The 24,442-nt window shown below is 45.4% G+C and overlaps 2 protein-coding genes across 2 annotated transcripts in view; both read right to left on the bottom strand.

Moving 5' to 3' along the window:
* The window catches only part of celsr2 (cadherin, EGF LAG seven-pass G-type receptor 2), a 72,677-nt gene extending 68,308 nt beyond the window's left edge, over positions 1-4,369 (bottom strand). The window contains exon 1 of the mRNA XM_061832117.1: positions 835-4,369. Coding sequence (XP_061688101.1) covers positions 835-4,369 — 3,535 coding nt within the window. The remainder of the gene's footprint in view (positions 1-834) is intronic.
* A 4,450-nt stretch (positions 4,370-8,819) lies between these two features.
* Positions 8,820-22,234, bottom strand: capzb (capping actin protein of muscle Z-line subunit beta). The gene is made up of 9 exons (XM_061832118.1): positions 21,932-22,234; positions 17,024-17,113; positions 14,551-14,672; positions 13,767-13,880; positions 12,231-12,372; positions 11,970-12,086; positions 11,822-11,887; positions 11,622-11,698; positions 8,820-9,041 (listed from the first exon to the last, which is right to left on the bottom strand). Exons 1-9 carry the CDS (start codon positions 21,932-21,934, stop codon positions 8,954-8,956), a joined length of 819 nt encoding a protein of 272 aa, XP_061688102.1. The 5' UTR covers positions 21,935-22,234; the 3' UTR covers positions 8,820-8,953.
* Positions 22,235-24,442: the final 2,208 nt, after the last annotated feature.

Raw genomic sequence — 24,442 nt, 5'->3', positions numbered from 1 at the left:
GAATCCACATCAGCATTCATATTTAACCTTCATGTCCAAGCAATCTCTCAATTGAGTTGTTTTCTCTTGGCTTCTGCCAAGGTCAAAGAGAAGAAGAGATTTAAAGCAGCGCACAAGAGGGGAACAGCGCACCCGCACCGTCTGCGAGTGTAATTCACGTTCGTGCACATTTTCAGAGCGAGGAAGAAAAAAAAAAAGAAAAAATCTCATTTGTGCTCCCGCGTTCAAGGATTGAAGCGTTATGAGACAAAACTATGAAATCAATCTGCTCTTTAAATGAAATGTTGCCCGTCGTTACCCCGTTAAATGAGTTCCGAAGTCAAGAGACACCAGTCGAACAATAAAACAGTGCAAAGGACAAACTCTCAGCTGACACCCTGAATAAGATCCAGGAACAGATCGGAATTGAATTTGGACTTTCTTTGTGTTTGGGTGGGGATGTGGAAGAGTCAGTCTACCCGCTGAGGTCCAAGTGTGGAACCAGCAGAACACAGACAAAATCACCCTGGAAAGTACTTCACTCTCCAGAACGGACGGCTATAAAATCAATATATTAATAAGTGAGTTCCTTAACGAGTCTCCGAGAAATCACCCGCGTCAGACAATTTCAATCCGAGACCGAATCGGATGCTCGGATGTCTTGTTGTCGGCGCGCCCCGCAGAGAATGCTAGTCCTCCCTCATGAATATTTCTATTGCATTGAAAAATCACTCCGCGGGCACGGGAAGTCATATTTAAGCTGTGGCACAATTCCCTTATCTAGTCGAGTGAAGAGAAAATGGAAATGGGGCAAAAAATACACGTGAGCGAGTGCGGGCTGTGTCATTATCTTACCTGAAACCGAGATTCTCATGGAGGCCTCCAGGGGACGGTTGTTGTCCAGGGCCCGGCTCAGCTGGATCTCGCCCGTCGTTTGGTTCAGCAGCACGAGGTTCAGCTCATTGCCCGCCTCAAAGCTGTAGCGGAGCCGGTCCGACACGTCCGGGTCACGGGCCGGGATGCGCCCGATCACGCCGGCCGGGAAGCTGCTGGATTTGTCCGTCACGTAGTTGTTGAAGATGATCTGGAAGTTTTTGAGCACGGGCACGTTGTCGTTCTTGTCGACCAGTTTGATGCGGACTGTGGCGCGGCTGACCAGGGGCGCGGATGTGGCCTGAACCACTATGATGTACTCAGACCTCATCTCATAGTCCAGGTCTATTAGCGACGTCAGTTCTCCTGAGAAGATATCCAGCTGGAACATCTCCGGGATGTTTCCTTCCACTATCTGGTACATGATCTGCGCGTTACTGCCTTCGTCTGGGTCTGTCGCTATAATAAGCGCAACCACGAGGCCAATGGGGGTGTTTTCGTCTACCATGATGTCAAACTCGTCTTTCTCGAACACAGGAGGGTTGTCGTTCACGTCAAGAATAGTCACTTGGATGTTTATTGGGGTTTTCAACGGCGGAATACCTTTATCCACAGCAAAGGCCTGCAGGGTATAGACTGGCACGTTTTCTCGATCTAGTCTGCGCAGCGTGCGAACAATACCGGAGGTGGACTCGATTATGAAGTCTCCTTCGCCGTCCTCTCCACCCTGGAACGTGTAGAAGACGCGGCCGTTGAGGCCAGAGTCTCGATCAGTGGCGGACACCTGGACCACGCTCGTGAAGACGGGAACGTCCTCCATCACAGAGCCCAAGTAGCTGTCCCTGACGAAGCGCGGCAAGTTGTCGTTCACGTCGTTGACCAGTATCTCCAGGTAGGTCGTGTCTGACTTCTGCGGGATGCCGTTGTCACGGGCAGTGATGGCCAGTGTGTAGGAAACCTGGTCCTCGTAGTCCAACTCCATGTGCGTGGTGACGGCCCCCGTGTCGGGATCGATGTCAAACTGGGGGATGCTGTCGTCCATGAAGTAGGTGATGCGAGCGTTTTCTCCCGTGTCTTCATCCGTGGCGCTGATCAGGACAACCGTGGTGCCCGGTGGCCTGTCCTCATTAATGTTGACCGTGTAATGGGAGCTCTGAAACACGGGCCGGTGCGTGTTGGCGTCGGTGACGTTGACAAAGACTTTAGCCGTGTCAAAGAGCGTGCCGTCGCTTGCAGTTACAGTCAGGGCGTACTGGCGTTCTAGTTTGTAGTCCAAAGGCAGCGCCAGTGTGATGAGCCCACCTCCACTCTGACTCGTGATGGAGAACCTGTTGCGAGTGTTTCCGCTGGATATCTGGTACGTCACCACGCTGTTGATGTCTTGGTCCACGGCGGAGACCGTCACCACGCTGGTCCCCACGGCCGCGTCCTCGTTCAGTCGCATGTAGTACGCCTTCTGGGTGAACTCTGGGTTGTTATCGTTGACGTCAAGAACGGTCATGGTAATGCTCGCGGAGGAGGACATGGCGGGGTAGCCGTGATCTCGGGCCTCCACTCCGAAGTTGTAGAAATCGACGCGCTCCCTGTCAAGTTGGGCAGCCACTACGATCCACCCTGTGCTGTTGTTGATGGTGAAGGGGAAGTTTGGCATGGTCTCAGTGAGCCGATAGTCCAGCCTGGAGTTTTCACCGGAGTCTGCATCCACGGCTTGGATGTGGATGATGGAGTAACCTACCGGCACATTCTCCAACACTGTGGCCTGGAACGGGGTGCTGACAAAAATGGGCGCGTTGTCGTTAACATCCAACACCTGCACCGTAACCAGGCCGCTGATATTGGAAAGAGGGGGCCGACCCCCATCTTGAGCTCGGATTCGCAAAGTGTATTCTTTGCTTGTCTCGTAATCCAAGTGGCTGACCAGGTCCATTTTACCCGTCTGTGCGTCAATATAAAACTGGCCCCTGGAGTTGCCACTCATGATGCTAAAGTGGACCAGCGCATTGCTCCCCCTGTCCTGGTCTGTGGCGGTCACCTGCAGGATTTCAGTATTAGGGGCCAGGTCCTCAGGCACCTGGACCACGTAGCGTTTCTCACTAAACTGGGGAGCGTTGTCGTTGTCATCCTCCACTACAATGCAGACCGTAGCCGTGGTGCTCCGGGGCCCGGGGTCGCGACCTTGGTCATTGGCCAGGACTAACAACGCGTACGCCTCCACCACCTCCCGATCTACAAGGCCTTTAGTGCGAATAACACCAGACCTGGAGTCGATCTCAAAGACGTCATTTGACCCGTTACTATTAAGGATCTGATAAAGGATGTTACCGTTTACCGGCGCGTCGCCATCCGTGGCCCTCACTGTCAACACCTCGTAGCCGATCTCCAGATTCTCCCTGATGCTTTCTTTATAGTCCTGCTGCTCGAAAACAGGATCGTGGTCGTTGGTGTCGCTGATTGTGACGGTGAGCGTGGCCATGGCCGTGCGCCGAGGGGCTCCGTGGTCCACGGCGGTCACGCGGAACACGTGTGTTTCTTTCGTCTCGCGGTCCAGCACCTCCGCCGTGGACACGGTGCCGCTGGCCGGGTCCACGGCAAAAAGGTTATTGGAGCGGCTGTCGAAGAGAGCCTCGATAAAATACTCCAGCCGGCCCGCTTCGCCCTCGTCCGGGTCCACCGCTTTCAAAGCAACAACAGAAGTCCCGGTCGGCTTGTTCTCCGCCACCGACACCTGATACATTGGAGGCTGAAACTGAGGCCCTCTGTTGATGCTCCTCCTGGTCCTGCCCACAATCGCAGAGTCGGAGCGAGCTGCTTTTTCGAGCACCTTCTGAATGTAACCCTGAAGAAAGGGCCCCTGTCCAACACGCCAGTGGACAAAGACAGGATCCACTCGCGCGGATCCGTCCCCGACCGAGACGTCGCAGAGCAGGTCCAGCTCCAGGAGCGCGTCCCGGCCCCAGCACAGAGTCTCGGAAACATACAAGTCCCCCTCGGAGAAGTAGAAGTCACCTCGGCTGGTGACCCGGCAGCGGGTGGGCACCCCAGGGAGCAGCCCGCTCACTGGAAATAAAGCAGAACCTGCTTGGTGGCACTGCGCGGGCTTGACAAACAAACTGAGCGCCTCCATATCCCACTCTGCTTTCCTTGAGGGCGTCTTGGAGCAGTTTTTCCCGTGGACGTGGACGTCATAGCGGCTGGTGATGAGGTGCCGGTAGCCGGAACCGACGGAGTCCACGCAGTCCGACACGGTGTACAGCGCGAACGGGTTGGAGCGGAGCGAGGCGCACTTGATCGAGCGGGAGAGGTACACGGTACCCGTTGCGGGGTCGGTATCCAGGAAGCGCTCGGCGGCCGCGGGAGCGAGCACCTGATCCAGGACGCACCGCGCGCGCTGCTCCACGCCGGCCAGCACCGTCCCCGGCCGGGCATCGTCGCCGAGGTGAACCGCGTGACAGGACGCCAGAGGAGCCAGCTTCCAACAGCAGAAAACGAGCAGGAAATCCAGCCGGACGAAGTGCATCGCTCCTCGGTGTGCGGTCGAGAGTTCGGAGAGAGGAAAAAAAAACAGAAAAAAAAAAAAACGAGGAGCTCCTTAAACTTTCATCCAGGGACTTTTCTTTTGTTGCGGAGGAGCCATGCTCGCTCTCGGCGGGCGCGCTTCTCACTCCGGCTGCCTTTTTTTTTTTTTTTTTAAATTCTTGCTGATTATTTCTTTCAAATTGTATTTTCAAAGTTCAAGGTAAAGCCCCTGGCCGACCGGACGGTGTTCCCGCACCAGACGCGTCCACGCACGCCGACGAGCTCGCGACCACGTCCCGCCCGCTTGCGCGACTCCGCTTGAATGGCGAAAAATGGCTCCGGGCTGCCACCGCGCGCACGCGCTCCCGATTAACATAAAAGCCTACGCACGCGCGCACGTGCACGTGCATGGCGGTTCCGCCAAGGGGTGCACAAACCCTGCCACCGGAGACAAATGAAGACTTCCTCCCGGGGTTTCATTCATCGAACGGGAGCACTGCAAAGTCCACAGCGGCCGCCCCCCGCCAGTAAAGATCATTTATTTCACTCATTCTCTTACATAAGTTGAACATACTTTGCCTGACGCCATTGTTGCTTTCTTCCAATGCTCAAGTGAAGATGTCCCACAACGTCTGCAAGAATTAATGAGTGACAAACTTGTGTGAATCTGCCCCCCACCCCCCCACAGTGGTTTACTCATTAATAGACGGCATTCCTCAATTTTTGACTCAGTTGCAATCCAGCGCACGGTCAATTTGCACCACCTGCTTGTGGAATCATAAATGAAGATCATCGGGATGATGATTCAATGATGTATTTCGCGACTCTTTCGAAAAACTCCCCCCAAAAAAATGCAGTTTCTGTCCTCGGACGAAGCTCTGCCGTCGTGGCAACTTCGGGGCTCCAGCCTGGTCGCCGTGCAGTTGATTGCGGGTCACTTGTGAGTCAACAACGGTTCACATTGACGCCAATTGGCAGTTTAGAGTCTTCGTTTTTGAAACGTTCCGTGGGAGGAAGCAGGAAAACCGAGCAGGCCTGGGGGGAGAACACGCAAAGTGCGTATAGAGCTCGAAATCACGTGACTTTTGCCTACGTCGCCATATTGCCGGTCAAGCTAAGCGTTGGTCGACGCTAAGTCGGTTGGAGACCACGGCGCCCAGAGTCTTGTCCGATATACCGTTAGACATTTAGAAGGTGAAAATAAACGAAGGTGCGTGGAAAAATGTGATAAACTCGGCATAGAGGACGCGTATTTAATGCCGAAATGGATGTTTTTTGCCGATAAGAAATTGGACTGTCGACCCGCTTCCGCTTGTCCCGGACAACTGGATCCACACGTGGATCTGGTGAGTAAGTCGTCGAGATTTACACCGAAGAGTTTGAAAGCGTAGAAAAGTCTGGACGCATACAAATACTTTGTTGCTGGATTTCGTTCTCGTCAGGAATAAATTCCACATTGTGACGGTTTTGACGGCTCGTGAACGCGGAGGCGTACTCGGCTACACGTTAACCTTTGCCGGAATCTATCGATCTTTTCTGCTAGTATTCAATACAAATACCAATATTGAAATAAATGACCCCTGGTTTTACACAAATTCGCATTCACTAACTACGATTGGGGGGGGGGGAAACAGAGTCATTTCCACGGAACGTACACGGAAGCGATTGCGGCCACACATTAACCTCCGTAAACTTCTTTTTTTTTTTTTTTTTAATACCCATTGTTCTCAAATGAGCCAACTTGGCATCATAAATACTTTTTGGTAATTTGAAATTGAGAATAACTACCTGAAATGAAGCGATCGCTACACAGGCGTGTGTGTATCTTAAATTGGGGTAATAATGTAATTCATCCATGCTATGCTCAATCAGTCACATGGGTATTTTTTTTTAAAAAAACAATTTAACATTCCCGATAAATATAAGTGTTAAGCACTATGTAATAAAACGAACGTAAAATAAGATCCAACTACAGTGCTCCCATTTGAGCAGCATGCTGACCGAGTGGTTGGATCGTCACAAATCTGAGGACCGGCATTCAAATCCTAGTCCCGCTTGTGTGGATTTTTTTATGTTCTCCCCCTGCCTACGTGGGTTTCCTACCGCGTCCCCCCCCCCCAAAAAAAAAAAAAAAACGCATAAATTGGAGACTCTAAATTGCCCGGAAATAGCTGGGATAGGCTTCAGCACTCCCGTGACCCTTGTAAGGATGAGCGGCTCTGATAATGGATGGATACTCCCCATTTGAAGATTTTCATGCAAATCAAATCAATTTGCATTCTTTTGTATTGCTTATTGTATTAAGCAGCATTCATTTTAGTCTATGATTATCATAAAAATTTTTGGTCGCAGAGGCAGAAAAAAAGACAGCTACCCCCCCCCCCAAAAGTGATACGTCACTGCCACCTACAGGACAAGCAGTGATAAGGCAGCCACACACTCGAACAAGCATTTTACAATGATGACTCAATGTTATCAAAAATTACAGCACATATTTGCATTCATGATTAAAAAAAAAAAATACATAATTCCAGAAGGACTAAATGGAATTCTGGTGTCTAACCACAGAAGTGCTTCGATCACACAATCTTCCTCGCTTTGACTTTGCCTCGTTGCCCTTGAATTTCCAGATCGGTCAAGAGCTGCTATCAAAGGCTCGATCTCGAGTTTGCTCAGGAGCCTCCGACGGAATATAAATGTCACCTTGCTCAAGAGCAAATTAGTTTTCCCTTAAAGCAGACGAGCCTCATAAAAATTGGTGACAAAGAGGACAACACACTTCATTCGCATCAGGATTTCAATAACTAGTTATATATCACTAACAATAAACAGAAAGAAGTATTAAATACAAAAATGATACCTTAGTGCAATATTTGGCAGCACGGTGCTGCAGCTGCGTTGGCCTCGAAGTTCTGAGGTCCCGGGTTCAATGCCGGACCCGCCTGTGTGGAGTTTGCATGTTCTCCCAGTCCTTGCGTGGGTTTCCTCCCACATCCCAAAAACATGCAACATTAGTTGGAGACTTTAAATTGCCCCAAGGTGTGATTGTGAGTGCGGCTGTTTGTCTCGATGTGCCCTGCGATTGGCTGGCGACCGGTTCAGGGTGTAGCCCGCCTCATGCCTGCTGACAGCTGGGGTAGGCTCCTGTACTCCCCGTGATCCTTGCGAGGATAAGCGGCAAACAAAAAATGGATGGCTGGTTATATAATCACTGACAATGAGCAGAACAAGTATTAAATACAAAATGACACCTTATTGTTATATTTTGAACCAAATCAAACCCGTGGCGCTAAACCTTAAAAATCTGAAATAACTTTCACGATTGAAATCATAACACATTTAAATATGTGCATTGAATGTTTGATTCCAAAATGAGTCAAATGTTTGGACACTCACCTCTCGTGCCGTTGAACAGCAAAATGTCCTTTTGACTGGTGCTGTACATCGCAAAGAAAATGAGGCTATGATCCATGTTCACAATTTGTACTTTTTATTTCTACACATCTGCTTGAATCCTTTGGTCAACTACAGTGATTTCCATAATTAATAGTAGAATTTTTTTTGTGACAAGCAGACTCACGCTACTTTTCCCAGCACGAAAATGTTGCGCCCGAATCAATAGATTCAATTTATGTTCAATTCATCGATAACAATAATTAAAAAAAACAAAAAAAATCCCCACGACAAATGCCTTTTTTTTTTTTACTTTTTATTGTTGCTGGAGGCTCTAATACAATATGAATTATAGGCTTTACAAAATTAAAACAAAAACAAAATACAAAGTTGCCCCTCCAAAATGGAAACAGTCAAAGGTTTCCACTGACACAAAAAAACTGTGACCCCCCAACGAAGACATAGGCGAGCAAAGAGAAGAGTTAGAGATACTGTAGAGGGAGGGGGGCAGTTAAACTGTCATGTGATACTCGTCGTAGAAAGGTGGGGGGGGGCTGGGGGGGGGGGGTAATTATTATGGTGGGAAGTATTTCCACTGACTGCAGCTCCACGCTCGAATGCATGCGGACAGATGAGTAAAAAGCTTCCAACAGAAGGCAAAAGCCTCTGTGTGAAGAGAAGACAGAAAGGACAGTTATCAATTTTGACATAAATCTAGGTGGGGTGGGGGGGGGGGGGGCAAGAAATTGACGTGATGTACATGATGATGATGATGAAGATGCCAGCTAGAGCACACGGCCTGTGCATGTTTGTCTCCTCTGCTGAGAGGAAATAAAAATTGTTCAGTTCCAAATGACTGAGGACATTCGGGGAGGGGAAATTAGTACACGCCGACCCTCGCACTGCAAGATTCTCGTTAACCGTCATATCGTTAGGATCGAAAGGTGGAAGGGAGTCTTGAGTGAATGGCTTCGGAACATGTAGAGATACACGAAGACGGCAAAACCTGACGGGTGAAAAGGGGGGCGGGGCGGGGGGGCAAAGATAAGCATTTTCTCTCTCTTTTATTTCCTCAATTGTGTTTTTGTTTTCGTTTTTCTCTTCCCGAGAGTGCAGGAGGTGGCGAGGGAGAAGAGTGAAAGAAACGAGGGAAGAGACGACGGGAGAGAGACGGACGACAACGGCAGCATCTCTAGCTTTGGTTTTTCAGTTTGAGCGCCTTGAACAGTTCGCTTTGGAGAGCCTCCTGCTTTGACTTGTCGGCCAGAGACGTAACGCTCCTGTCGGGGTCAAACGGGGGAAACGCCGTCAGTGTGGGTACAGTCAAGTTCAAAAAAAATCATAAATACATATGAAAACTGTAAAAATACAGTGGCATGAAAAAGTATTTGCTCATTCTCAAATTCTCTTCTTTTTTTTTTTTTTTTTTACATCATTTCCCCACTTCAAGATCATCAAGCAAATTCAAATATCAGAAATTCAAGTTTTAAAATTTAGATTTTATTGATTTGAGGACGAAAAAGCTCTCAAAGCTACCTGGCAGTTATAGAACACTTGATTTGAGTTACTTTGCCCCACACAGGGCCAGGTACCTTTTGAATTGCATTTTTTTCCTCAGTAAATTAAATCACCACTTGAAAACAGCAACTTGTTTGGTTATACAAGTCTCAAACATTGTTTTGATCAACTTTAACATTAGAGTGGAGGAAAAATAACAATTTCAGGAGGCGGCCAATACTTTTTCACAGCACTGTATGTTAGTAAGTGCCTCAGTCCCATTCTCCCCCTTTCGGGCTTTTTTTCTTTTTACACTGCACACATCCTTGGCAATTCGATCAATTCAACATCAGCCTTGGGTGTTTTTCCCACTTGAAAAACATCATACAAGACTATCTTAGTCATGTGCCACAATATTAGAAACAACTTGTAGAGTTCTGTACCACTGTGACATACTGACAATTATAATGACAAATGAAAACATCTCTAACAGTGAAGAAAAAAAACCCCACCCTCTAATATTATACATGCAGCTCTTGTATGATTAGATTATGCGGGCTTGCCTAATGTGGTTGATGAGGAGCTTTATTTCATCTCATTGAAACGGCAAAGAGGACTTGCGTTTGTCACGAGTTAAGGAGTTAGTAACGTGCAGAGGAACACGTTCGAGTCCACAAACGAGTAAATATTAGTTTGGCATTTGCTTCAAACAATCAATCAGTGATGTGTGCTTTCCTTACGAGCAGCAACCGTGACGAAACAGACAAAGTAATTCAGTGCAGTTATTTTTACAAGATCTCTCTCACACACAACTTTTTAGGGGAATTCTTAGTCATTTTAGCGATTATGAACTACTCGGTGTCGAGCTGTGACTGTTTTGGTTCATCACCAGCCATTTTGTTGTCTCAGACAAAAACTAGTAACACACACCAGGAACACCAGAACTAAGCTTCTGTCATGCTCAGCTCCCCCCCCCCCCCCCCCCCCCCCCCCACACACACACAACGTGCACAATCCCCATCGCTGGCTGTACCTCCGAACCTAGTCAATGAAGATCTGACGCTGGGTGAGGACCTGCGACAGCTCCCTCTGGAGCTGCCGGTACTTTTGGTTATCGGGCAAAGACTCAATAGATCTGGAGCACAGAGAAGAGGCGGAGTGTGGAAGATGTTTGCAGTGGAGACAGAAGATGGAGGTGGAAACCAAGGGTTTCAGTTATCTTTTTTTTTTTTTTTTTAAAGATTACATTAATACGGCAGCACGTTGGTGCAACTGGTTAGAGCGTCTGCCTCACAGTTTTGACACTCATGGCCCCGCCTCTGTGGAGTTAGCCTGCTCTCCCCCGTACCTGCGTGGGTTTTCTCCTGGTGGGCACTCCGGTTTCCTCCCACACCCCAAAAACATCCAACATTAAAACTAACTGGTTTCTCATTGTAATGAGTAAGTGACTCATTACAATGAGAAACTAACTCATTGTAATGAGTCACTTACTCATTACAATGAGAATGTCTCTCATTACAATGAGTTAGCATGTTCTCCCCCGTGCCTGCGTGAGTTTTCTCCGGGCACTCCGGTTTCCTCCCATATCCCGAAAACATGTGTTCATTCCCCGCGTGTGACTGAGTGCGACTGTTGTCTGTCTCCATGTGCCCTGCGATTGGCTGGCAACCAGTTCAGGGTGTACCCCGGCCCCTGCCCGTTGAGAGCTGGGTAAGGCTCCAGCGCTCCCGCGACCCTCGTGAGGATAAGCGGCTCAGAAAAAGGATGGATTGTAAATATTTGCTGCTCACCAGAGAATCATGACGATCATTACGGCCACCTCCAGATAAAGGGGCAAGAGAGAAACGGTAAATAGGAAACCAACTTGCTAGAACGCACTTTTATGTGCACGCGATCGACGTATTAGCCACACCTGAATCAAGCGAAGGGATGTTTTTTTTTTTTTTTTTGGGCACACCATCGCGCAATCGATCCAAAACTGCCTCGGCGATCGACGCATTGAGCACCCCGGTTATAAATGATAACCTTAACAAAGATACAGACAACTAATTAAGAGGGCTGCCTTCTTTTAAATCACTACCTTCTTCTTTTTCTTTTGGCTTGTCCCATTAGGGGTCGCCACAGTGTGTCATCTTTTTTGTTTGGCACATGATCTTTTCAATTTGTGTAATGTTGGGATTTTAACTGATTTTGACTCCTGGGCATTCCAAAAACGCATGAGGGTTGCCCACTCTTTAAAAGTAGCCCGAAGCAGATACAAATTAGGAAACAACAGGAAAAAAAAAAAAAGACAAGATAGGAGGTCCAGATGGTGTCGACTATTGGTGGTTTTTGGGGGAAACACACCGCCTTATGATGCTTACCTAAGTCCGTTGACAATGTCCTTAGTCTTCCCAAAGTAGATTTCATTCAGTGTGGAGCGAATCTTGTTCTCCATATCCTGCAACACGACACCAAAACATTAAGGGAGGATTAGCCCCGAAAGAACGTTGAATGGTGCGTCTCATCTTTATGCGTGAGATAAAAACGGTTCACGAATGAGCCTGCTTGAAGCCGTACTGACTTCAACAAGGCGGCCGATGTTGGCAATGTGGGGCGAGGACTCTCCGACCGTCTCGTCTTTTTCCATCTGAGAAAAGATAGCAGAGGGAGTTGATGCGTGGCGCTGAGTCAGCGGGTTGAGTCGGTGGCTCTCGGGTTTTACACCGTACTTGTCTTGTGAGACTGCCGCCCAGGTTCATGGTACCAGAGTCGCTTTTGGTCGTCTGGAGCCACAACATGACGGTGGAGGTGAGTTTGTAGTGAGCAGTACGTCCGCTGGACTTCTCCTGAACACGTTAACAGGTACGAAAAGATAGTCGTTCACTTCATTGTGGGTGTTTTGACACATTCATTGTTCCGCTGGCTTTTTTCCGATTTGAAATTCGGAAAAAATTTTGAAAAAGAGATCCGGTGAACTTTAGGGGACTCACCTGCACCTCCACCACATGGATGGAGTCCCAACACCCTTTGATCTTTTTGGAGCCATCTCCAGCCTTTTTGATGAGAATAACACCAGCGAAGCCGTGGTCCAAATCCCAGAGGTATACTGATGACACACCACCCTCAAAGTACCTGCAGAAAAATTGAGTCATGAGTGTGAACGTAAATAATGATCCCCCGTTATTCACGGGGGTTGCGTTCCTTTACACCCCCGTGCATAACAAAAGTCCACAAATAATGGATGCAGTATTTATATACCTATGTATAATGTATGATATTCTTGCAACCATAAAATGCACTTAAAAGTCTTAAACTTTCTCCAAAATGAACAGCATGCCTTATGTGCACAACTGTTGTGTGACTAGTCCAATAACTGGTTACCCTGTTAGCATGTATGCTAGCACGTATGAGCCTGTAAGGTAACCTACCATATGGCGGCACATCCTCGTTTGAAGTGCGTGTTTTGTGTCAATTATTTCTCTTTTTATTTGTTTTAGAATTTGCTAGTTATGCTATTCTGTTTGCTGTGGTGTGCTAATTTTAGTTTCGATGTGACACCGTGAGTGTGACCAACATAGTTAGCCGTGACTTGCCTAAACAGGCAGTGTGTCGAGCAATGCAAGCTTCTTCTGTTTACAGATGTAAAATGCAAATTGTTCCTCAATGCCTCGTGAACGCCATCATGTGGTATCTTACGTAACGCTAAAACACGTGCCAGCATACATGCTCACACAGTAAACCAGGAGTCGGGAACCGATGTGGTTTATAATGACAGAGTGCTTCTGCGCTGCCCAACACCGAATTCTTCTTCTTCTTTTTTTTTTTTTTTACATAAAGACGTCCCTCTGTTGGCAAGCATTGTCGGCGAGCGCACAGAAGTGGGGACAAATGAAAAAAATTCAAGCTGCAGGCCAATTGATTGCAAAAACTTGGAACGCACTTCCCGTCACATACCACACACTGCGGGTGTGAATATTGCTGTCCTGACAATGTTTGGTTCTACCTACAGTATGCATATGAAAAGTCTTTTTCAAATTAAAAAAAAAAAAAACATCAAGACCAACCTATGTTCATGAATAACGGATAGAAGTCTCAAAGGTTGCCTGAACTTTAATGAAACGGACAACAAAGCCATCAGCAAAGAAGTCGCATTAATAGTAAAAACTACTTTTGTCATCATTTTACATTTTAAAATATTTGCCATTTATAGCTCTCAGCCTAAAAGGTTCCCAACCCCTGCTGTAAACCGTGTTTTTCAGAGTACTTTGGTGAACAGGTCACATAACAACATTTGCAAATCCTGGAACACAATGTGCATATAAGGTGCCCTCATTGTAAGGTGCCATGTCTAACGTGGCCCATCGTCTATTTAGAAGAGAATTTAAGACCTCTACGATTGTGAAAAAAAAGAAAAAATAAACTTGGAGAGCAAGATACGCTCATATGCAGGGCCGCAAACGGTGAACCGCGAATGGGAAAGGGCACACTGTATACAGTGCGTCTGTATTTACTTTCTTTAAACTCACAGGTCTCTGTACTGGTCAAAGGCGTTATTGGCTTCGACCTCCAGTTTCCTCAAGCGAGCTGAAGGCATGGCACCGTCTTCGATGGGAGGATCATATTTATTACTCCACGGAGACCTAAAGTACCAAGAAGTACAACATGTAAAGTTGGGGGATCATGGAGAATATGAATTAAGTAAACGTTTTTATTTCATTCAGCATTTCATTTTTGTGCTTTTCGCTGAAAGAAATTCATTAACGTAGTAGGTACAAAATGTATTTTTTTTTTTTAAGATTTAGATTACCCTACTAAGGCTGCATGTGGAAAAACTGTCATTTGTCTTCATGATTTTTGCAAAGTCCCACAGATTCACACATGACAATTGAAAATGTCCATCTATAAATATATGTAAACTATAATCTATTTTTTTTTATAGATTTACCAATTTTTTCCTACTTTATTTAGTTATAGATTAAGTTTAATCTCCATCAGTCTCTCAGTTCGTCAAATTCCAAAAAAGTTAAAATTCTGTACAATATTGTTACTTTACTTTATATGTTTTGTTTTGATACCGATACAAACCAAATGTATGAATTTGCAGGGAAAAATGTAGTGTCAAATGGTGTTTTATTCACAACTAATCCAGATTGCACACATGTAGTAGCATTTACATTTATTTAAATACTCATATTACTGTGGGATATTTATATAAATACAAGTGTGTGATTTAATGAGTGTATATAGTTGTTTTAAGCCTTGTAAGATGTTTTGTTTCACCCATGCTTCCGCTGCAGTTAAGTTCTCTACCTGTAGGAGTCACCATCCCGATTGTAATCGCAGAGAAGATAGTCTTTTCCCACCACCTTGTCCCGGGCAATCTTCAGGGGCTGGTCCACAGAGGAGAGAAGGTCCTCGCACAGACTCGGTACCTGGGCACAAATAAAAAGAGAAGCGTTTCATAATGCTTTACAAAATTAATACCAGAAATGTAGTTGCCTCCGTCAAAGAGAGCGAGGGGCAAACGGACGGTTAAAAAGTAAACGCAAATCCCAGGAATCCAACAACAAGATTACAGACAACAGAAAAGAATACCTCCATTTAAGGCAAGGAACGGTTGAATGCCGTACTGACATTCCAGCTTCCCCTAATAAGGAGAGGAGGAATAAAATATCACTCGGAAACATTATATCTTGGGGGATAAGGGGGTACAAATTACTTCTCACAGACGGACACGGACCCGCTATGTCCACTCCATCATTGCACAAACACAAAAGAGGCAGTGTTTTCCTTTAAAAAAAAAAAAAAATCCAAAATTCCCAGCACCATGTACACATGTGCACCCCCCCCCCCCCCCGCACACACCTGGGAGTGGGCTGAGCATGAAAAGGAACGGGAGTGAAGGTGCACAGAAAAGAAAGATGAGTTCAGGTGAAGTATTTGATATAGATGAAGCCGAGATGCCGAACCTCATTTTTACGGGCAGCTGCGTTCTTGCTCCCCCCACTCCAAAAAAGTGATTGGCGGCAACGATAATAATCACTAACTACCAGACATAGAGGGGTAAGACGAGTCCACTGATCGGGGGGGAGGTCAAAGGTGAGGGGGCAAATAAGGTGAGCAGGTGGGGGGCAGCTGGAATTAAATCCGTAGAAAATGAGATGTCACACCAGGTGTGTGACTTGATTTGCTTTAGAATCATTTACCGCACCAAACAGGGATTGCTCGAGTAAAACACACTCAATACATTTAAATGACATTCAGCAGCGTGCATATTCGCCAGTCTATTACAAATCCTGTCTAAGTAAATCACAAAAATGATTTGAGTTAGATTCTTTGGAGGTTTTTTTTTTTATAGCCAAAAGTGAACAAAAAAACACCTACACTGTCTTTTCTACACCGCTTATCCACACTAAGATCACGGTTATGCTGGAGCCTAACCAAGTTAATGGCAGGGTACATCCTGAACTGGTTGCCAGCCAATCGCAGGGCACATAAAAAACAAACAAACAAAAAAAAAAAACATTTGGACTAAAATCCATACCTACAGACAATTTAGAGCACGGGTGTCAAACTCATTTTTGTCACGGGCCACATTGCTGTTCCGGTTTCCCTCAGAGGGTCGTTGTGACTGTGAAACCATAAAAATCTTTTATCGCCTCAACAAATTGGACGTGAAATTTATGAATTGCTTTTTGAATCATAAATCGAGGGTAATGGGTTTTTCAACTATTGTTGACGTTTGGTAACGTAAAAAACGTTTGCAATACGTCAACAATATGATTTATGATACGACAATTTGAAAATTTGGTACAGATTTGAACAAGAATCAGGGAAGTTGACATATATGATTTGCCTTTGCGGGCCAGATAAAATCATGTGGCGGGCCGGATCTGGCCCCCGGGCCTTGACTTTGACACCAGTGATTCAGAGTTCAATTAACCTACCAACATTTTTGGGATATGGGAGGAAACCAGAGAAAAACCATGCAGGCATTTGGGGTGGGGGTGGTGCAAACGCCATGCATCCGAGGCTGGATTTGAACCTGAGTCCTCTGAACTCTGAGACAAATATCCTAACCAGTCACCCACCTCAACAATTTCTTATTCAGTGAAGTGATAAAATATGGTATGTTGGGGAGTAGCGTGTCTGTTTTGGTTAGACTCCAAATTCTGCCCCCACAGTGCTTAGCAAATATAGTAGACCAAAACGTTGTCCCCTGTCCACGTCTGAAATTGTACCGTATTTTTCGCACGATAACGTGCACCGCATTATAAGAAGCACCTTCGATGAATGGCCTATTCTTCATGTATAAAGGCGCACTGCATTATAATGTGCATAGAATAGACGCTACAGTCGAGGCTGGCGTTACGTTATGCATCCATTAGATGGAGCTGCACAATGTTGACCCACGTATAAGGCGCATCGTCGGCTTTTGAGAAAATTAAAGGTCTTTAGCTGCGCCTAATAGTGCGGAAAATACGGTACTTGCATTGTGAAAGACAATATTTTCCTTTCAGAGACGCTGGCTACAATTGTGTGTGTGTAAAAAGGTCAGTTTTAACCTTGAACAAGCAAGTGTCAAATAAAAGTTATTTACTTGCATTCTTCAACAGAACATTTTCTTCTGAAAGATTCTGGCTCAAATTTGGGTATTAAAAGTTTCATTCGGTTTGAAATGCCAAAAATAATACATTTTCAAAAGATTCCAAATATAATTGTTTTTGTCATTTTAGTAAGAGATCCATCTGAAAAGAAAAATAAGCACAGCCGGTAAACTCACCAGGTCAATGAGGTCACTGAGGTTCTTCTCGATCTGTTGAGGCGGCAGACGCCTCATCAGGTCTAGGGCGCAGTCCAGTTGCTGTTCACTCTGAAAGACAGAATTGGCAAAATCCAGACTTTGACCACGTCCAGAAATACAGAAGCAATCTTAAAAACTTACTGCCCTTATGTATTGTTTGCCTTTAAGGCATTCATTGTATCACCACAACTAGCAGCAGGCTAAAATTACACTTGGTTGACTAAGGGAAAAGTTAGGTATCGTCATAAAAAATGATATATTTTCCAAACAGAATGATGATGAAGACCCAGCTAAATTCTGTGCAAGCGTTTAGAACCCTGATTACTGAAAAGAAACTATTCACACACAGGCCAACTGCTGCTTGCCCTGTTATGAGTGCTCGCTGAACATTTCCAGCTCAGCATGAGCAGCGCTCACGTCTTGTCACAGTTATTTTCCATGTAGATGAAATAGCAAAACGAAGCTTCATTAGCAACCATCCAGTGTGGTCCAAGCTTCACTGCCGTTATTAAAAAAAAAAAGTGATGTAGGAGTGGGGTTGTTTTTGTTTGGCCAAACAAACAATTTTAGGTGACGATGCAAAACAAAAAAGTTGAAACACGCCCCGTGCAATTTAATAACTACAGTGTGAAGTGCGTTCCTTTTTAGGTCACATTTAAGTATTTTTGCATTTTTTTCCTGATGCGTTTGCTTATTCGGAACATGAATAAAGTGGTCAAGATATCCCGTAAACTACTATCGGTGAGGCAAGATGCAGCTTGGCTTTCCTGTTTATCTTATCTCGTGGGGAATCCAGTGGAATCGTTCCAATATAGTCATTTTACGACTGTCTTTTGTTTGTATCTCGGACAAAATTAATGACTAATAAGGATTACCGTTCGCTTCAAACTCTTCGACAATGTCAAAACAACATCTACAAACGCAACCATTCACACAAACCTTCAAACCTGCAGTCGCTCCTTAAAAACTAAGCTCACGTTTCCTGCATGACAGTCAGCCGTTGCGCCATCCGGTACTACACGTGTGAAGACATTTAAGCATTAATCTTACTTCTCATTTCATTCATTTTCACTCCTTTAGCAAATATGGATAGAAGTGAAAATAGTGGTTGCTGGACTTCAGAGTTCAATTCGTTATGTGACCACGATTCTAACACAAAAGATTCGTACCTCAAGTCATCTTTCCCCATTGAAACAAATGGAGATATCACTAATCTGTTCCAGCACTACATAGTTCTAGTAATCCTGGGGCGCCCACACTTTTTTGCCCCAAGATCTACTTTTCAAGCAGCAAGGTTCTCACGGTCTATAGACTATGTGTGTGGGGGGGGGGGGGCAGCAATGATGTAAAGGGGGAGGGGCATTGCAGCAAGTATAGTCCACAAAGCAAGAGACAGACAGTAAACGGGAAGCCAGCTTGCTTGAACCCATCTTTATGTGCACATCCAAGCCTTCAGGGGCATGTGCGCAGTGACATGTCAGAAGAGGCCAGGATTGGTAAAACCGAATGTCAAGAGCTGTCCTGTCCTGAGCGTCGACGTATTGGCCAGACCTGAATCAAGCGACGAGATGGATGACGTTTTTGTTTGGGCACGCGTTCCCGATCGACCATAACTGCCTTGGAGATCGACCGGTAGATCGTGATCGACTCATTGGGCACCCCTACAGTATGCATGCCTTGGCCACCACGTAGCATTATAATACAAACAAGGAAACACACACAAAGGAGAGTTACACAACTGACTAAACTAGCTGCAGTAATATTAGTCCATTTCCAAAGGATAAGGAATATTTCGCCATAAATATTGTATTGTCTTCTTACACGTTTTGCCACGCTGTTTGTGGTCAAATATCAATTGCTTAAAAGGTTTTGACACTGCGACTATTGATGACATTCTTTAATAAATCCATGTTGTTTTGAATTCCGTATTAGCAATAACTGAGCAGACATTCCAAAGGCAAAGTTCTGTGGTGGTTTTAAACGCACCACGTGAAATTGTCTGTTTTACGTTGACTTAGTCTGTAAACTTCAACTGGTAGTGTTAATAAAAAGACTGAAGCATCAACATTTCATTCAATGGCTCCGATCTCAAAACTTGTAAATTGGTCACTCGTAGGTCAAGACACAACTGTACCTCTAGGAAGGAACATAATAAAGTTGCGTGACATCCGAATGTGAAGGATCTATTGAGACTACACTGAGAAGAGGAGTACAGAAACCCTCCCAAAGGGGTTCTCCCCTTTAAACAAGCAGCGGAAAACAGGAAGGACCAGCCGCAAAACAAAGCCCTGGGGAATGTGGAGGAAGACATATTGTAGGTGGCTTTGTAACACACTGTCGACCTCATGTGTGACAAGAAAATCCTGTAGCATCCAACTGTGATAACACTTCTCACAAATTTGTTCGGGAACATTGTTGTTTGCATGGGATTGGTTGTTTAAATCCCTTTTTTTTTGTGGCACAAAAACACTAACAAATATCACAATAGAGAGTAAATGTTGAAATGCTTGCTCAACTGAGCTTGCGTGCCTTGAGTGGAAGTCTCGCGTAATATTGTGTCATGTGAGAAATCATACAAAATTCCAATTTATCTTTTCAAATCAGTGTGACTAAAAACCCACAGAAAGTTAAAACAAAGGAACACAGTTAATCCTCATGCTTGATGAACTGAGACTTTGCGAGAGATTTGCTGTTGTCCTCAGTTCGAAATGGTTCCAACATACAACAAGGTTGCAAAACGCCCACGATTTACTAGTTTTAAGTGAGGTGCTAGAATACATCGTCACATGGCACAAGAAGACATGATTAGTTGCCAATGTACTTACTCTTTTTTTCATTTTAATTTTACTTATGGCCTACAAGTATTTTTCATACAAATATTTCCAGTAGATATGACTTAACTAGTGCTTTTGCACAAGTTTCCAATTTATGTACCAATTACAGTTAGTTTGCTGCCGTATGAACGTAACTCCATTATTACAGGCATTTTTTTCAAATTTTGTCAAACACTACATTGTTGGGTCATTCAACCTTTAGCAGCTGCCGGAGTTACGCGATGCAGAGGTCCACCGACAGCCGTTCCAGGTTCAATGGCGGCAAATCAGAGCCACAGGTCTGCGGTTGGGGACAGACAGGACGACGGCGAGAGGGTCGCCTCTCGCCCAACTGATAGCAAAGCGATGCTTAGACAGCCAACGTGTGCTCAAACTGATGATGTGTGTCCGGCAACGCACAACCCTAATCGCCTCAATTTTTACCGGGCAATTAACCCACACCTCATTGGTTTGGTAAACCAGGCGTTGTGAGTTCGTATCTCACTGGGGCCTCCACGCCCCAAGAGGGGTTGCGTCAGGAAGGGCATCCGGCGTAAAAACTGTGCCAAACAAATATGAGCGTTCATCTGGGATGTTACGCTGTGGCGACTTTTAACGGGGCAAACTTACTTTTTCTTATGTAACCCAGGCGTGGCCATCGTTTTGTTGAAATTATGTTCACTTTCAAAAACTACCCAGTTAGCCAATCATTAATCTGTTTCTTGTGATGTGGTCAAATGGGTTACATGGCCAAAAAGGGTTAGGCCAGGGCAGGAGGCCCGTGCTTCATGTAAACATTTCCCCTATAGTTGACCCTTAACAAAACACTTGTTTCAAGGTAATCTCATATTCATGACAATGTTTCTTTTCGCCTCATCTTAAAATTGCTCTCAGCCGATGCATCAGGCTGCCCCATCAGACACCTGCGCCCCTTTTGACGTTGTGTTTTAACAATGCTCCCGTCTTCGAGTAAACACTGCCTCGTAGCAACAACTCTCGGGTCAGGGGGCACCCGAGCCGGCAGGATGGATGAAGTGAAACTGTGGAGAGCAGGTGACTGGGGAAAAGGGACAGCTGCTCATGCCATCTCCAGCAAAAGATCATTTAGGCCACCGGAAGTGAAAATTTGGGGGAATAGCGGTGCATTGGGAGAGTCCATTTTGATTTATCCTATGTTATCATAACCCTTTAGGTTGAAAGTCACTCACACTCTGCTGCAAAATAATGTTGCACACATGCAAACATACAGAGTTATTTTAAAAGTGAAAGGCCACTGAACCATTTGCACTGGAGGGTGTGGAGGGTGGATTCCATGCCTTTCTTAAGGGCACTTCAACACCTCTCCCTCAAATCGTTAACATTTTAGGAACAGACTTAACACACTTTGGTTCCAATGCTCGAGTCCTCACAGATGCTGACCAAATAGGAACTGCAATATTGTCCTTTGTGCTTGCAACATGGTCAAAATAAGACAACTAAGCGAGAAAAGTAGGGTTGCTCAAAAGGTTTGACAAAATATTAATAATTGTAAACAATCCAACCAACTAAATAAACAGACTGACAGCTTGTCATGGTGGCGAATCCGGGGAGCAGACAAGTCTTAATATAGCAACGGGCAACCACTTTCGACTATTTTTTATCCTGCGTGTCCGTGGGTGGTACACGAGCAGAGGGCTGAACTCTGAGCGCGTTATATCGGGACTCCTCTCAAATTCACTTCACTAACTTGTGTCAAATCCCAAAACATCCCGTGCTAACTTTACGTCTACCGGAGGGAGGGCACAGAGCTAAGCTAAACGCTAGCTCGCTAACTAAGATGGGAGGAAGCTGCTACTCGCTTTGGCTAAAAAAAAAAAAAAAAAAAATATTAAATTAAACGTCTTTTGCTCGCGTAGGTTAAATAGCCCCGGTAAGTGACGCGTACGGGAACTTATTGGCAACTCCTGGAGCGACTCCGGCCGTCCGTCTTTGGTTACGGCAGCGAGCGCCTCCTGCTAACGTTAGCTTAGCACCCGTAGCCGTTAGCCACTCGCCCCAGCCGAAGTGCTTCAGCTTCAACCGCGCGACCCCTTACCATGTCTGCGGCGGTGTCAGCGGGACAGGGGGGCGCGATTTCAGCGGTGACTGTACGCCTTATAGCCTTCGAATGCTTTGTCAGACCGCTCCTCTTGCTTCTTGGGGTTTCTTTTTTTTTTTTGTTGTTGTTGGGTTTTTTTTTTTTTTCCCTCGGTCCCCCCGCGGAAGATGTTTTTGTTCGCCTCTCCCTCAGTGAACCCAACCCTGTCAGCGAAAAATTCACTTCCTCAACCGGTCTTACAGGAAGGAGAGGCTGCAGTCAGGGCAACGGGCCTCGGTTGCACGTCCGGGTCACTCGGGGCCTACTCGGCTCCAGCCAATCGCGACGAAGCAAGAAAGGCATTGCCAAGTATGGCAAGAGAGGAGTGGCGCACTGGTGCGCTCCGCTTTATTGTGCCTACTCCTGCGCTGTACTTTCACACGCCGGAATAAGCAAACATTATTCTTGCGAATCTGAGACTTTTTCTTTTTCAGAATTGACACATGAATGACAAAAACACGTTTAAAATAGGTCATTTATTTATTTATTTATTGGCACATGAGCAAAGTTTAGCACATACTGTACTGTACAAACAGACATGGCAATATATTCATTCTATCCAGGACGTTTATTTTACTCATGTACAAAGGTCGTTAAAACGTATATTTATTTTATTAATACAAATTCCACTTTGAAAATGTACTGTAACGATATATGTTAAGATTTGATTGGTATCTGGATTACTGGCCCAGCTAAGATAGCGGCGAGCTCTCTAGCTAGATGGAGATGCTACTCTCTTAGCCACATATTCAATTTCTTAATTTTTCAATGGGGTTAATAGCTATAGGTAATGCCACGGAATGTAGCAGGCAACTCATGGACGCACTCCAGCTGTCCTCTTCTGGTTACTACGATTCTTCTTTTCCTTTCGGCTTGTCCCGTTAGCGTGTCATCATTTTCCACCTAAGCCTATCTCGTGCATCTTCCACTCTAACCTCAACTGGCCTCATGTCTTCAATCGCGACATCCATCAACCTTCTCTTCGGTCTTCCTCTCGCTCTTTTGCCTGGCAGCTCCATCCTGAGCACCCTTCCTACCCATATACTCGCTCTCTCGCCTCTGGACATGTCCAAAGCATCCAGGTCTGCTCTCTCTCACCTTGTCTCCAAAACATCCAACTTTGGCTAACCCTCTAATGAGCTCATTTCTAATCCTATCCAAACTGCTCACTCCGAGCGAGAACCTCAACATCGTCATCTCTGCCACCTCCCAGTTCTGCTTCCTGTCGTTTCTTCAGCGCCACAGGCTCTAATCCAGTCCATCATGGCCGCCCTCACCACTGTTTTATCAACTTTGCCCTTCATCCTAGCGGAGACTCTTCTGTCACATAGAACACCAGACACCTTCCGCCAACTGTTCCATCATTAGTAATTATAATAAATACATTTGTCAGAGGCGACACGGTGGATAAGCTGTTGAGCGTTGGCCTCACAGCTCCGAGGACCACGGTTCAAATCCCAGCTCTGTCTGTGTGGAATTTGCATGTCCTCCCCGTGCCTGCATGGGTTTTCTCCCACATCCCAAAAACATGCAACATTAATTGGACACTCTAAATTGCCCTTAGGTGTGATGGTGAGTGCGGCTGTTGCCTGTCTGTCAACCAGTTCAGGCCGTACCCCGCCTCCTCCCTGTTGTCAGTTGGGATTGGCTCGAGCACTCCCACAACCCTCGTGAGGATAAGTGGGTCAGAAAATGAATGGATTGATGGACATTTGTTCAGAGTAGATTGTGCCTCTGTTTCTTTTTGTGGTCCACTTAAATTAATTTTAGGATGGTGCATTAACGACTTTGATATGACGTGGGGAAAGTTTTTTTTTGGTCCGGGCCTTTTTCATGCCGCAATTTTCATCTTTGTTCTTAAGTCGGCAGCCAAAATACATAGACCGAAATGAATTTGGAGGCTCCACAATTTGAGGTTTATTAGTCTGTAATACTGGCTATATTATTGTATATTTTAAAGTAACTTAAAATAATAATAATATTTAATTTGTTAAATTTGGGTGGCACAGTGGACAAGTGGTTAGGACACACGCCCCACAATACTGAGGTCCCCCATGGTCACAAATATTTTTTTTCTTTTTTTTTGTTTCGCAAACTGGGTGTTCTTTTCATTTTGGCATACAATCCGTATAAACTAAATCCCTTTATAACATAATTATTTGGTAAATATTTTGGGGGAGATATGTAAATATTTGTGTGACAATCTATACAACAGTCGACTATACACAAAATGAATGGATGGATAGCTGGATGGATTTCCAGTGTACTTTTTTTTTACTGCACCCCATTTTTAAAGAATAAATGTAGATTTTTTTTTTGTTGTTTTTTACAGTATGCTTTTTCTTTATTGCGCCAGAGTACATTTATATTTTCACGTTTTGTTTTTTAGTGTAAACATTGTATTTGCTGTATGCTCTGTTGTATTTTGTACAGGTATGGAGATTTGGTTAAACTGTATTTATGTAGTAT

This window comes from Syngnathoides biaculeatus, chromosome 10 (genome assembly GCF_019802595.1).
Source record: "Syngnathoides biaculeatus isolate LvHL_M chromosome 10, ASM1980259v1, whole genome shotgun sequence".
NCBI lineage: Eukaryota > Metazoa > Chordata > Actinopteri > Syngnathiformes > Syngnathidae > Syngnathoides > Syngnathoides biaculeatus.
Note: the sequence above shows the minus strand (reverse complement) of the source record. Positions and strands in the feature narration are given on the sequence as shown.